Source organism: Neolamprologus multifasciatus, chromosome 4, assembly GCF_963576455.1.
Source record: "Neolamprologus multifasciatus chromosome 4, fNeoMul1.2, whole genome shotgun sequence".
NCBI classification, from domain to species: Eukaryota; Metazoa; Chordata; class Actinopteri; order Cichliformes; family Cichlidae; genus Neolamprologus; species Neolamprologus multifasciatus.
The window spans coordinates 11,508,020-11,523,558 of NC_140442.1; the positions used below are offsets into that span (position 1 = coordinate 11,508,020).

Here is a 15,539-nt window from a genome sequence, read left to right on the forward strand (position 1 = left end):
GAACATACAATGTCCCATGCAATAAAGGAACTTGAAGCTGCTTTATTTGCCTATTTATTTATTTATTTTTATTTTCTTACTATACTTTTTTTTATACTTCTATAAAATTCTTTTCCGGCTTGACTGATTAATTTAATATTTAGTTTTCCTTTTCCTGTATTGGAACTATTTTCTCATTTAAGCAAGATCAAATCTGGTACACAAAAAGCTGAGTAATAATAATATGTCACAAGAGGGGTCTTAAATGACAAAGATGCTTGACCAAATCGAGAGGCAGACTGCTGCTGACCAAGCTGTTTAAGCCTGTATAAAAGCAACTACTTCAGTCTCGTCTGAGAACTGAAAGGCATCCCCAACAGGTCAGTGCTTGTTTGTTTATTAAACTGAATTAACTTTTACTCAAATTTATCGTACCCTTTCTTCCATTTTTTCAGTTTAGCACTGGTAAAGAAAAGGAAATATCAAACGCTACTGATTTACTGATCAAATAGATTAAATTTTGATTAAGAGTTGAAATGAAACAGTTGAAATGTTGTGTATGGATTACTGAATGTTTGAAAACCGTAAAAAAATATGCAACCAAGCAACACTGCTTAACTGAAATTCTGTGTGATGTGACTGCTGTAGGTGATAGCAGTACAAATATGTTGACTTTGTGTTTTCTTCCATCTATATTTTTCTTTAAATGCATCTTCAGATAACAACAGATTAGAGCCACTCAGTCGGGGTAAAGTGAGGTGAGATGTGTGTTAAATAACACAACTCCCAAATGGTTATAATAATGTTCATTAAAAAATATTTCCAAATTATGTAAAACTATATTACAATTAAATATGTTCCAACTCATTCATATCCCTTCTCCTTTTGTCAGTTACCACTAAAGTGCCAAAATGAGCACAGACAAAGAGATGGAGCAGTATGGCCCTGCGGCCATTTATCTCCGCAAGCCAGAAAAGGAGAGGATTGAGGCCCAGACTGCTCCATTTGATGCCAAGTCGGCTTACTTTGTGACTGTTCCTGATGAGATGTATGTCAAGGGCAAACTCGTCAAGAAGGAGGGTGGTAAAGCCACTGTTGAGACACTTAACGGAAAGGTAAGTGAATATTCATAAAAGATTCTAACTTCAATAATTCTAACCCTTCAACTTTCTCAGGAAAACAGATAAGATTAATGTTATATATTAAATAATGTACTTATCAATTTTTTTATTGTTTTTTTTTCTATGTAGACAGTCACTGTAAAAGAGGATGAAATCCACCCCATGAATCCCCCAAAGTTTGATAAAATTGAGGACATGGCCATGATGACCCACCTCAACGAGCCTGCCGTGCTGTTTAACCTCAAAGAGCGTTTTGCATCATGGATGATCTATGTAAGTGTTTAACAAACATTTAATAATGGTGTTTTCTGATCTCTACTATTCAATACCGGAGAGAACTCATTACAATGATATAGATGTTCAGTGTGGACACAATGACATTTGTGAACTTACTCTGCTTTCCAGACTTATTCCGGCCTGTTCTGTGTCGTCGTGAATCCCTACAAGTGGCTTCCTGTGTATGATGCTAAGGTTGTCGTGGCATACAGGGGCAAAAAGAGGATTGAGGCTCCACCCCACATCTTTTCCATCTCTGATAATGCCTATCAGTTCATGCTCACTGGTATGTCTTATTTTAGGGGATATACTAAGTATACATATATATATATATTTGATCATTTGTGGTTTTAAATTAACAATTAATTTAAGTATTTGTTCTTTTCAGATCGTGAGAACCAGTCTATCCTCATCACGTGAGTAATATACCAATAATGTCACATATGAAAAAACACAATAAAACTCAATTCAACTCTTTCTTTAACCAGCGGAGAATCTGGTGCAGGAAAGACTGTCAATACTAAGCGTGTCATCCAGTACTTCGCAACAATTGCAATGACTGGATCCAAGAAGGCAGAGACTACACCTGGCAAGATGCAGGTATAACTGCTTTTACTTGGAAAAAGTAAGTAAAGTTTTTACAATATACCAACAAAGGTGTAACATAATTTTTCTAGGGTTCACTGGAAGATCAAATCATTGCAGCTAACCCTCTGCTGGAGGCATATGGTAATGCCAAGACTGTGAGGAATGACAACTCCTCTCGCTTTGTAAGTGTTGGAACAGAAAAGAATATCAGGTTTTAAAGCAAACTGTCAAAATAACTGTTAATTTAAATCTTATATGTTTAGGGTAAATTTATCAGAATTCATTTTGGAACCACTGGGAAGCTGGCTTCAGCTGATATTGAAACATGTAAGTTATTATTATTATTTTTTTATTTTATTTTATTTTTTTACATTTTATTCACTGTTGCTGTCTGATGTCATGAAATCTGCATGCTTTTGTCTGACACTGAATTTTTGGTCTTAGATCTGCTGGAGAAGTCCCGTGTCACCTTCCAGTTGTCTGCTGAGAGGAGCTACCATATCTTCTATCAGCTGATGACAGGCCACAAGCCTGAGCTTCTGGGTATGTACTCACAGCTATGTGTACCATGAAGTTGAATTTAGTTTCATAACATTTATTTATGCATTTCTTCTGATCTTTCAGAGGCTCTTCTGATCACCACAAATCCCTATGACTATCCAATGATCAGTCAGGGTGAAGTGACTGTGAAAAGCATTAATGATGTGGAGGAGTTCATTGCAACAGATGTAAAGACCCAGTTCACTGCAAATACATAAATCATATATGTATTTGTGTGTGTGTATATATATGTAGAGAGAGAGAAGACAAAAATATCACAATGTTAATTAATACCTTTTATGTGCAATTCAGACTGCAATTGACATCTTGGGCTTCACTGCTGAGGAAAAAGTGGGCATCTACAAGCTGACTGGTGCTGTGATGCATCATGGCAACATGAAATTCAAGCAGAAGCAGCGTGAGGAGCAGGCTGAACCTGATGGCACTGAGGGTAAATGAGAAAAATCTACTAAATCTGTTGATTCACAGAAGATTAGAGTCTAACTTGGGCTAACTAAATATTTTCCAGTTGACCAAAAGCATTAAATTTCTATTTATCAATCAGTGGCTGATAAAATCGCCTACCTCATGGGTCTGAACTCAGCTGACATGCTGAAGGCTCTGTGCTACCCAAGAGTTAAAGTTGGCAATGAGATGGTGACTAAAGGTCAGACCGTCCCACAGGTAAGTGAGTAAAAGTTTTAAAATATTTGTATTTTGACATATGAACATATACTATCATTTATCTTTTCATTTATTTAATTTTGAGAAAAACTAATTTAAATTCTCTTATTCCAGGTCAACAATGCTGTCTCAGCTCTGTGCAAATCCGTATATGAGAAAATGTTCTTGTGGATGGTTATCCGTATCAATGAGATGCTAGACACAAAGCAGCCCAGACAGTTCTTCATTGGAGTGCTGGATATCGCTGGATTTGAGATCTTTGATGTGAGCGCCTGAGGAATATTTGAGTATTTTTGAAGAAAAACAATCTTTTGCTATGAAATTAAATACCATTGTACCATTACAGTTCAACAGTTTAGAGCAACTCTGCATCAACTTCACCAATGAAAAACTGCAACAGTTTTTCAACCATCACATGTTTGTCCTGGAGCAAGAGGAGTACAAGAAAGAAGGCATTCAATGGGAGTTCATTGACTTTGGTATGGACTTGGCTGCCTGCATTGAGCTTATTGAGAAGGTAAACAGCTGCTCAGGAAGAAATGTACGTGTGGTTGTATATGCTACCTCCATAAAATATTAATATATTATGTAACATTTTTTCAGCCAATGGGCATCTTCTCCATCCTTGAAGAGGAGTGCATGTTCCCCAAGGCCTCTGACACAACGTTCAAGAACAAGCTGCACGATCAGCATCTTGGCAAGACCAAATGCTTTGAGAAACCAAAGCCTGGAAAGGGCAAGGCTGAGGCACACTTCGCTCTGGTTCACTATGCTGGTACAGTGGACTACAATATCACTGGCTGGCTGGACAAGAACAAGGACCCACTAAATGACTCAGTTGTGCAGCTCTACCAGAAGTCTTCAAACAAACTGTTGGCCCTCCTGTATGCAGCCCATGGTGGAGCTGATGGTAAGAAACAAAAGTGCTCACAAGCTCGCGTGTCCAGTACAGATAGTATGTATCTGTCTAATAACTATAATGTACATACTGTAGACTAATATGTATGCTCTGAAAAATATTCATTAAATTCCTATGATGAAATTTACTATTTCTGAAAACAGAGGCTGCTGGTGGTGGTGGCAAGAAGGGTGGTAAGAAGAAGGGTGGTTCCTTTCAGACTGTGTCTGCTCTTTTCAGAGTATGTATAGATTTGTATTGCAGGAAAAATAATTTTTTACTCATATTTAAATATGATTAACCTATTATCTAATGATGATGATCTACAGGAGAATCTGGCCAAGCTGATGACCAACTTAAGAAGCACTCATCCTCACTTTGTCCGTTGTCTGATTCCCAATGAGTCAAAGACCCCAGGTAAAAAGCCCACAGTCCTACTAACTGCCCAAAACATTACACAGTGACATAAATAAAGTTTTGAAACATTATGAATTTCTGACTCTCAGGTCTTATGGAGAACTTCCTGGTCATACACCAGCTGAGGTGTAACGGTGTACTGGAGGGCATCAGAATCTGCAGAAAGGGTTTCCCCAGCAGAATCCTCTATGGTGACTTCAAGCAGAGGTGTCAATTTGAGTTTAAGAGTGGCAGATTAATTTTATCTTATTGAAAACACTTTTGTGAAGAACATCATACCAAAAGATGAAATGCCTATGAGTAAAATGATGATTCTCTCTTGAAGATACAAAGTGTTGAATGCCAGCGTCATCCCTGAGGGACAGTTCATTGACAACAAGAAAGCTTCAGAGAAGCTTCTTGGCTCCATTGATGTGGATCACACACAGTACAAGTTTGGGCACACAAAGGTACACCTCATTATTTTAATGAGTGTAAATAGAGTGTCCATTTGCACAGCACTTATTGTTATTATTTAATTATTTTTCCATAACAAAATAGGTGTTCTTCAAAGCTGGTCTGCTGGGCACTCTTGAGGAGATGAGAGATGAGAAACTGGTTGAGCTGGTGACCATGACTCAGGCTCTCTGCAGAGGATACGTCATGAGGAAAGAGTTTGTGAAGATGATGGAGAGGAGGTAACATTATCATACTAAACTCTATTGTATTCTCTTTTGTATTTCCTTCCTCATATTAAGATCCAACGACACTAAAAGTAACATTCTCATGTTTGGTTTTTAGAGAATCTATCTACTCCATCCAGTACAACATCCGTTCTTTCATGAATGTCAAGAACTGGCCATGGCTGAAACTGTACTTCAAGATCAAGCCTCTTCTGAAGAGTGCTGAGACTGAGAAGGAGTTGCAGAACATGAAGGAGAACTATGAAAAGATGCAGACAGACCTGGCTGCTGCTCTGGCCAAGAAGAAGGAACTGGAAGAGAAGATGGTCGGCCTGCTGCAGGAGAAGAATGACCTGCAACTTCAAGTGGCTGCAGTAAGTAATAAAACAAAGAACAAATATATAATGCCTATAATGTCTTGTATGCATGTTAGCTGATTCTGACCGTGTATGTGGCACAACAGAGTGTAGATTTTTTCAAATGAATAATGAGCAATTGCCAAGACACACAACATGACAACACTAAATTATACATTGTTTTCTGTTCCATGTATTATAGGAAGTTGACAATCTCTCTGATGCTGAAGAAAGGTGTGAGGGGCTCATTAAGAGCAAGATCCAGCTTGAGGCCAAACTCAAAGAGACAAGTGAGAGACTGGAGGATGAAGAGGAAATCAATGCTGAGCTGACTGCTAAGAAGAGGAAGCTGGAGGATGAATGCTCTGAGCTGAAGAAGGACATTGATGACTTGGAGCTCACCTTGGCCAAAGTGGAGAAGGAGAAACATGCCACAGAAAACAAGGTTCAGTTTATCTATATCTGAGAGGAAAAAATGACTCTAAATTAAAATATAGTAATTCTTTCCTGATATATAGTTGTTAAGTTATATTTAAATACATCATTTGTACAATTCTTAGGTGAAAAACCTGACAGAGGAGATGGCATCTCAGGATGAGGCCATTGCCAAGTTAACAAAGGAGAAGAAAGCCTTACAAGAGGCCCATCAGCAAACACTGGATGATCTCCAGGCAGAGGAGGACAAAGTCAACACTCTGACCAAGGCCAAGACAAAGCTGGAACAGCAAGTTGATGATGTAAGAAAACTATAATCATATTGCTTTTTTAATGGAAAGAGTATTGAATCATTGTCTTTCCAACCACTTGAATCTACTGACATGACTTTATAGCTTGAGGGTTCACTGGAGCAAGAGAAGAAGCTCCGCATGGACCTTGAGAGAGCCAAGAGGAAGCTGGAGGGAGATCTGAAACTGGCCCAGGAATCCATAATGGATCTGGAGAATGACAAGCAGCAGTCTGATGAGAAAATCAAGAAGTAGGGCATTTTTCCGTTATTACTAGCAAAGTTTGTTTGTTAGATTGTCCACTCCGTAAATGTAGACTACAAAAAGTCACCTGCAGCTAAATGTAGTGCTGTAAGATCTGACATGTTTATGCCCTACTTTGTCCACAAATTTCTAATGCCGAACAATAATGTCATCACTCAATGACTTCATTTCTTAACTATGTTTCTGTGAGTAGCAGCGAAATAGCAAGCTTTCTTTACTTCAAAGCTGTCTTTACATGTTCAAATCTATAATACTGAATTTGCTCTTCTTGTCCTGTTACAGGAAGGACTTTGAAATCAGCCAGCTTCTCAGCAGAATTGAGGATGAACAAACCCTAGGTGCTCAACTGCAGAAGAAGATCAAGGAACTGCAGGTAACACTGTTATAACTCAATAATATATTCACTGAATCTAAAGCATGTTCAATGGGTAATGTCCTTTTCATATTATCATTGCACTAGGCTCGTATTGAGGAGCTGGAAGAGGAGATTGAGGCTGAGAGGGCAGCTCGGGCTAAGGTAGAGAAGCAGAGAGCCGACCTCTCCAGGGAGCTTGAAGAGATCAGTGAGAGGCTCGAGGAAGCTGGTGGAGCAACAGCTGCTCAGATTGAGATGAACAAGAAGCGAGAGGCTGAGTTCCAAAAAATGCGTCGTGATCTTGAGGAATCAACTCTGCAGCATGAAGCTACTGCAGCAGCTCTCCGTAAGAAGCAGGCTGACACTGTTGCAGAGCTCGGAGAGCAGATCGACAACCTCCAGCGTGTCAAACAGAAGCTGGAGAAAGAGAAGAGCGAGTACAAGATGGAGATTGATGACCTCTCCAGCAACATGGAGGCTGTTGCTAAAGCAAAGGTGTGTTGTTTTTTTTTTTTTAGAGTACAAAGTTTGTTTGAGCCTTTAAAAGCAGGTATTCATGAACTGTTAACATGAATAAACCAAAATTATTTTAGTTACAGTTACTTTTTCTAAATTTAAAATAATTTTCAAATTATTGTAAACAGTTATATATTTATGTGTTTATATATATATATATAATTAATTGCAGTACATCTCTTTTATAAATAACATATGCTAATCTTCACAGGGCAACTTGGAGAAAATGTGCAGGACTCTTGAGGATCAACTAAGTGAACTCAAAGCTAAAAATGATGAGAATGTTCGTCAGCTGAATGACATTAATGCCCAGAAGGCGAGACTTCAAACAGAGAATGGTAAGTGATGTATAACAAAGAAACAGTCTTTTGGTGGCGTTATCAGTTTTGCACATTCACATATAAGTGACCCAAAGCAACAAACAATCAGTGGGGGAAATTAAATAACCTGAGCTTAGTACATGTGTGTTAATTACAGGTGAGTATTCTCGGCAGCTTGAGGAGAAAGAAGCTCTTGTTTCTCAGCTCACAAGGGGCAAGCAGGCCTTCACTCAGCAGATTGAGGAGCTGAAGAGACACGTTGAGGAGGAAGTGAAGGTCTGAACTATTTTCTGTCTTCTTTTTTGTCATAGCACTTACTAATTTAAACACATAAGTTTTAAATCAGCTGGGCTGTCCTCTAATTTGGTTCCTAGTTGTTACCATTTAAATTTCTCATCCTCTCAGCATTAGACTTTAAGATTGACTTAAATATTAAAGTTGTCCATCTGACATTGATTGTGTGTTCAACAGGCCAAGAACGCCCTGGCTCATGCTGTTCAGTCAGCACGTCATGACTGTGACCTGCTCAGAGAGCAGTTTGAGGAGGAGCAGGAGGCCAAGGCTGAGCTGCAGCGAGGAATGTCCAAGGCCAACAGTGAGGTGGCTCAGTGGCGATCCAAATATGAGACTGATGCCATCCAGCGCACTGAGGAGCTGGAGGAGGCCAAGTAAGTCATGATACTTTCATTGTCCTAATTGGGTTTCACAGTTTTTTCATTAAACAACTACAAAATTCTTTTAACAACAGGAAAAAGCTTGCCCAGCGCCTGCAGGAGGCTGAGGAATCCATTGAGGCTGTGAGCTCCAAGTGTGCCTCACTGGAGAAGACCAAGCAGAGGCTGCAGGGTGAGGTGGAGGACCTCATGATTGATGTGGAGAGAGCTAATGCTCTGGCTGCCAACCTTGACAAGAAGCAGAGGAACTTTGATAAAGTAAAGTTTTAAACATAACCAATATCATCAAAATAAACATACACGTATGATAACAACCAACTAATTAACCTACAATAACATAGGTCCTGGCAGAATGGAAGCAGAAGTATGAGGAGAGCCAGGCAGAGCTGGAAGGAGCCCAAAAGGAGGCTCGTTCTCTCAGCACTGAGTTGTTCAAGATGAAGAACTCATATGAAGAGGCTCTGGATCATCTTGAGACCATGAAGAGAGAGAACAAGAACCTGCAGCGTATGTCAATAAATAAAATTATATCTCATGAGGGTTATCCTCTGACCTTTATAAATGTACTTTATAGAACCCATGTAAATGTTGTCTGTTTGAAAACTGTATTTTGGAGGATTCTGTGAGATTTTGAATCTAACTCTAATTGCTGTGTGGTCTGATATTTAAGAACAAATATTACTTTCAAAGTGCTGTTTTATTCTTATTATTTTTTTATTCTTATTCTGTAGAGGAGATCTCAGATCTGACTGAGCAGATTGGTGAAACAGGAAAGACCATCCATGAGCTGGAAAAGGCCAAGAAGACTGTTGAGACTGAGAAGTCTGAAATTCAGACAGCTCTGGAGGAAGCTGAGGTAATTTATAGAAATTGACTTTGAAAGAAAGCAAAAGAAAACATGTTTTATCCACTTTATGTTGAAATGATTTTTTAACATAGCTGTTTAAATCATTTAAAGGGAACTCTGGAGCATGAGGAGGCCAAGATAATTCGTATTCAGCTTGAGCTAAACCAGGTTAAAAGTGAGATTGACAGGAAGCTGGCAGAGAAGGACGAGGAGATGGAGCAGATCAAGAGGAACAGCCAGAGGGTGATTGACTCCATGCAGAGCACTCTTGATGCTGAGGTCAGGAGCAGGAATGATGCCCTGAGAGTCAAGAAGAAGATGGAGGGAGACCTGAATGAGATGGAGATTCAGCTGAGCCATGCCAACAGACAGGCTGCTGAGGCCCAGAAACAACTGAGGAATGTCCAAGGACAGCTCAAGGTGAGTTGGTAGATCGTTTGTGTGTTTGTGTTTTTTTAAATTAACCTCCAAGCAAACAATCATAATATCATTTGTTTTTTTGTCATCAGGATGCTCAGCTGCACCTGGATGATGCTCTCAGAGGACAGGAAGACATGAAGGAGCAGGTCGCCATGGTGGAGCGCAGAAATGGTCTGATGCTGGCTGAGATTGAGGAGCTGAGAGTCGCTCTGGAGCAGACAGAGAGAGGACGCAAAGTAGCTGAGCAGGAGTTGGTTGATGCTAGCGAGCGTGTTGGACTGCTTCACTCTCAGGTTTATATTATTAATTTACAAGAACTTTGTGATTCCACTGAGTGAGAATCACATCATTAAAATATTCTTTTCTTGTTTCATTCAGAACACCAGTCTTTTGAACACCAAGAAGAAGCTGGAGGCTGAATTTGTCCAGGTTCAGGGTGAGGTGGATGATGCTGTTCAAGAAGCAAGAAATGCTGAGGAGAAGGCCAAAAAGGCTATCACTGATGTAAGTTAGTACTTTACAAGCCTTCTTTTCTTTTCAAAATTTTTGTTCATGCTTGATCAATAATGCCAACACCACCCATATTTTCAGGCTGCCATGATGGCTGAGGAGCTGAAGAAGGAGCAGGACACCAGTGCTCACCTGGAGAGGATGAAGAAGAACCTGGAGGTCACAGTCAAGGACCTGCAGCACCGTCTGGATGAGGCAGAGAACCTCGCTATGAAGGGTGGCAAGAAGCAGCTCCAGAAACTGGAGTCCAGGGTATGTACTCACCGTGTAATAGCTGTTATAACCGAATGTTGACATTCGTGATAATAGCTGGAACCTGTAATAGCTGGACTTTATATGAAGTCCAGCTATTATTAAGTGTAACACTTTGATTGTCTCATAAGAACTCATTTTTTCTCTGTACTCTAACATTTATTTATCATGGCATTAAAGGTCAGAGAATTGGAAGCTGAAGTTGAAGCTGAGCAGAGACGTGGAGCTGATGCTGTTAAAGGAGTCCGCAAATATGAGAGGAGAGTGAAGGAGCTCACCTACCAGGTGATTACATATTTATGTAAATATTCACCTTATTCAAGTCCCTAAACCCTTTCTTCTCTAGCCAGCAGTAACAGTTTTTTATCTATACAGACTGAGGAGGACAAGAAGAATGTGGTGAGACTTCAGGGTCTGGTGGACAAACTGCAGCTCAAAGTCAAGGGTTACAAGAGACAGGCTGAGGACGCTGTGAGTAAAATAGTTTTTAATTTTACAAATGGGAAGCACAACTTCATGAGAAATGACACAGGCAGAAATTATCAAACACATAAAGAAAGAGAGATGCAAAAGGGACCAACATCTCATGAGAATTTCATGTCAATAGCACTTTTAGAAATATATTTACTTTGAAAATGGGTGACAAGTTCAAAACTATTTTACCTGCTGTATGATCAGATACTTTTTAAACAATGCAACATACTGTAACACTGAATAGGAGGAACAGGCCAACACCCACATGTCCAGACTGCGAAAGGTCCAGCATGAGATGGAGGAAGCTCAGGAGCGTGCTGACATTGCTGAATCCCAGGTCAACAAACTGAGAGCCAAGAGCCGTGATGTTGGAAAGGTAATTCATTTAATTTGATTTTACACAAAATGTACCTTTGTTTACTGGTTTTGTTCTTTATAGTATCCCAAAGTATTAATTTACTAGTACATAGACCTTTAATTTAAGGTGTAGACAATAGTGCAACACCACATGGGACCAGAGTTTTCAATATGTGTTGAATAATTATGTTTTTCATAATTCTTTCCAGGGTGAAAAGGCTGAATAAGAGACATCTTTTGGAATCTTTTGACAGTGTTCATAAAATATGAACTACCTGTTGAACTGACAGCTGAAAATGCATTAATTCAATAAAATCTTAAATTATGATTTAATGATATTTATTCAGCATCATTTACAGTCTATTCTATGAAAGTCACATTTTGATATGCAATGTCTGACACAGTAGCTTCCTCAGAATAATTATGAATTAGGACATTGTCCTGGTTAATGAGGACAGCCCTTTTGCCGAGTGTTTCCAAAAGCTTTTTGCATTAGAGATAGCTGGGTTAACATTTGTCAACATTTATTTCCATAGCCATTAAAAAGGCTTTCGGTGTTATACATAGTATGAATTAAATATTTTATTTGTATGTGATGAATGCTCATAGTAATTATATACACAGACATTATCATACACTGACCATGGTGTAGTATGAATGGTAATAAAGGAGGTCCTCCTTAGGAATATTGTAAAACTTTTGAAAATAGAGTTAAAAGTCCAAACTTTATGCTGTCCTTCGTTTTCTCCACACCCGTCCCATCGGCCGTATTAGAGTAATTGTCGGGCTGATTATGGTTAGTTCTTATTGTAGACTCTATAGTATTCACACTCAAATTAAGCTGATGATGCCTTAGTTTGGCTTCTTACTTCCACACTATTTTCAGTTATAAAAATATTCCTTCATACAGACTAGTGTGTGTTGATAATAAGATGTCCAAATGCATCTTGTAACCAAACTTTAATGGGTACATTTAACAACAAATGCCAAAAAGCCATCATATGTTTTCGTCTGGATAGTTTTCCCCACACTTGCATTGCTCTGGGATGGTATCCAGCTCAGTTGAAAAAGGCAAGGCAATAAAAAAAAATACAAATGGAAATCTACAATACACTTACTAAAAGTTCAATTTCAAGGAACTGCAAGTGAACATAAAGCTGTATCTTTGATGTAATACTGTTATAACCGAAAGTATTTAACTTCTTATACATTTAATTCTCTCTAAATCACTAATTACTAAGGCTCTGACTGTGGAAAGTTAAGCATGCCATACTGTCTACTATCTCCATTGAAGCAAAGCATTTTGGAGCTGCTGGCAAACATGAGCAGTACATAAACAAAATTGTCTTTTTACTGTAGCAAGGAAACACAGCTAAAACATGCATGCCAAAACATTTCCCAAAGGTTTCTTCAAACACTTACAGTATGAGTAATGCATTCTAAATTAATTTGTTACACGAATCACTGTGTCTGTCACAAAGTAAACCTGGGCATGTGAATGTGGTTATAACACAAGCCACACATTACTGATTAAATAAGCCAATCACACAGGGACACGGACCACCTTATATGTACTCCAGAAGCCTCCGTCATCTGTTTATGCTTACTGACACATAAGGCCTCCCTTGCTGGTGCCTTTCTATTTTTAATCATGCTGTACAGCTTACCTCGACTAAAAATTTGACAAGTCATCAAATAAGTCATACTGGATCCAAATAAAATCTGATATCTCCCCCACAGCACATCTCATGACCATATTAAACATGCAGTAATTTAAGGTTGATGATGTTGTATTTCTATAAAAGCAAACCGGTAATTAAAGCCAGTAAACCAATATGTATGCATGAGTTCTTTCACTCGACCCAACTAACTCCACCATAATCCTCTTGGAATCCCCTTAATGTGGATGCCTGAGAAAATACATTTAGTGTATAATTTAGTGTGTATTTAGTATATACATGTACATATATATATATATATATATATATATATATATATATATATATACATACATACACACACACACACACATATATGTGTGTGTATATATATTAGAGATGATATGATACCACTTATTTATGTCCAATACCGATACAGATATCATAAATTTGGATATATCTGCCAATATGAATCCTATATAGTCTATTTTATAATCAGTAAAACTGTTTTTTTAATGTCTTGCTGCATTTTGTATAACTTCATACAAAAGAAAAACAAAAACACTAAAGCTATTCTATTATACTTGCATAAAAAATACTACACTGCACCCAAAATATTTTGCAGTTCAGCAATACTAATCTTTTTATTTAAACTTTTAGCAGAACTTTAAAACTGAGTATTTAAAGTAATCAAAAAGTAATTTAAAATGCAATTTTATGCAGATTTCAAAAACTCTTTGGGTCTGAAATATCAGCACAAAATAATGTTTCTATTCAACAAGTATGGGAAAAAAGTGTTTTCATATTTTTTTAAACCATGAAAGTGTTTGGCCATGTTTTTCACAAAACTAAAACATCACTACTTTCATGTCTAATTCTCTGTAATGAAGGCGGAGTGAACTGGATCTACACTCTGTGCCCAGTGAATGCTCACAAGGCAGGGAGAACAAATTTTGTCAGGGAAACCTACCTTGGCACAACAACTGGTTTCGCAGTATGTAGCAAGGTTCCAGATGCTTTCAGTGTGAACTTCAGACTACCGACAGGTCCCGCACACAACAGCTGCTCTTTACTGGATCGGATTACTTTTGTTTTTTTCTCCCTGGTATCCGGTATATATATAGATATATTAGGAGTGCAACGATACACAAAATTCACGGTTCGGTTCGGTTCGATACTTTAGTGTCACAGTTCGATATTTTTTCGATACAAAAAAATGTTCATGCCTTTTTAATTTGTCATTTATTAAAATTATAAATATATATTTAACTCAAAAGTAGTTTTTAAATTTAATGTTGCTGAAACAACATAATAATAAAAAAATAAATCTATCTGATCGAGGAATCACTCATCTTTGGAAAAGACAGTTTATTACAGAGAAATGTCTCTTTCCAAAATAAAAGCTATACTATACGCTTTTTCTGGGCTATATTCTCAGCAGCATATTAAACATATCCGGTCCCCATAAGGAGAAACATGTGCTAACCGCTGTCTAAATGACTCGGGTAAAGTTGTAGCATGCGTGCTTGTTGTTTTTGTCTGCTTCCACTTGTCTTTGCACTAGGATGATGTCGGAGTAAATGTGCAGTCATATTCGTTGTGTTCCCACTAGTGCTGTCAGCGTTAATCTCGTTAAAATGACATTAACGCCATAATGCAGCAAATCTCCGTTAACGAGTTACTGCGGATCGCTTCGTGCATGGGGCTGGACGGCGTCAACAAGCTAACGCACTAGTTCCCACCAATTGAGCATTGCGTGGCACATCCGACATACTGTTTTACTTTTGTCCATGACGCACTTACCATCAGGGTGATGCTTCACATGAAAACCAAGATAGTTCCAAACACCAGCTCTGAATGAGGGTGGGGTTTTTTCGGGTAGCGTTAAGGCAGTTGCCATGTTGCAACGAGCTTAGCTGCTTCTGTCTTGCTAGCTCAGTGGATCTGCACTCGACAGTGCAGCCTAGGCGGAGTAGTCGAGCGCAGATCCACTGAGCGCTCAACACAGACAGCATCGTCAGAAGAAAAGTTGATAAAATAAATCAAAAATTTTGTATTGTTCGATACACATGCGTACGGAACCGAAAGCACTGCATTGAACAGTTCAATATCGATACGAGTATTGTTGCACCCCTAATATATATATATATATTTATACTTCAAGCTTGGGTCCTCTACCAGAGGCCTGGGAGTTTGAGGGTTCTGCGCAGTATCGTAGTTCCTAGTACTCCACTCTTCTAGACAGAGATCTCGGATGCTGTTCCTGGGATCTGCTGGAGCCACTCGTCTAGCTTATGAGTCACTGCACCTAGTGCTCCTATTACCACTGGGAGCATTGTTACATTTGCCCTCCACAGCTTCTCAAGCTCTTCTCTATGCCCTTGGTATTTCTCAAGTTCCTTCTTCCTTATGTTGCTGTCATTCGGAATTGCTACTATCTATCAGTATGGCCATCTTCTTCTGTTTGTCTACCACCACGGACATAGTCCCACAGGATCTTAGCTCGGTCATTCTCCGCCACCCTTGGGGGCCTCTCCCATTTTGACCTCAGGACTTCCATGCCATACTCGGCACAGATGTTTCTGTATGCTATGTGGTACTGTGGTACTGACACTCACCAGTCCCCGGCCTCCTTCCTTCCGCTTA

At 38.9% G+C, this 15,539-nt stretch overlaps 1 protein-coding gene across 1 annotated transcript; it reads left to right on the forward strand.

Annotated features, from left to right (window-relative positions):
* The first annotated feature begins 605 nt into the window (after positions 1-605).
* LOC146519875 (myosin heavy chain, fast skeletal muscle-like) lies at positions 606-11,563 on the forward strand. The gene is made up of 40 exons (XM_085157300.1): positions 606-737; positions 872-1,094; positions 1,230-1,373; positions 1,506-1,662; positions 1,765-1,792; positions 1,865-1,976; positions 2,054-2,146; positions 2,228-2,291; positions 2,409-2,507; positions 2,589-2,692; positions 2,817-2,955; positions 3,070-3,188; positions 3,303-3,452; positions 3,535-3,705; positions 3,792-4,098; positions 4,251-4,327; positions 4,416-4,503; positions 4,593-4,710; positions 4,829-4,952; positions 5,044-5,180; positions 5,284-5,539; positions 5,724-5,966; positions 6,082-6,258; positions 6,352-6,497; positions 6,793-6,883; positions 6,971-7,360; positions 7,593-7,719; positions 7,859-7,977; positions 8,173-8,369; positions 8,450-8,633; positions 8,717-8,882; positions 9,107-9,231; positions 9,334-9,642; positions 9,732-9,935; positions 10,021-10,146; positions 10,234-10,404; positions 10,585-10,689; positions 10,780-10,875; positions 11,123-11,254; positions 11,445-11,563. The coding sequence occupies exons 2-40, from the start codon at positions 891-893 to the stop codon at positions 11,460-11,462; spliced, it is 5,817 nt and encodes a 1,938-aa protein (XP_085013426.1). The 5' UTR covers positions 606-737; positions 872-890; the 3' UTR covers positions 11,463-11,563.
* The last annotated feature ends 3,976 nt before the right edge of the window (positions 11,564-15,539 follow it).

Excerpts from the sequence above, each read along its gene's own strand:
- LOC146519875 (XM_085157300.1), top strand. The coding sequence starts at position 891 with ATGAGCACAGACAAAGAGATGGAGCAGTATGGCCCTGCGGCCATTTAT. Across the intron at positions 2,956-3,069 it reads TGAACCTGATGGCACTGAGG|TGGCTGATAAAATCGCCTAC; the intron begins GTAAATGAGAAA and ends TTTATCAATCAG. Across the intron at positions 5,967-6,081 it reads AACATGCCACAGAAAACAAG|GTGAAAAACCTGACAGAGGA; the intron begins GTTCAGTTTATC and ends TACAATTCTTAG.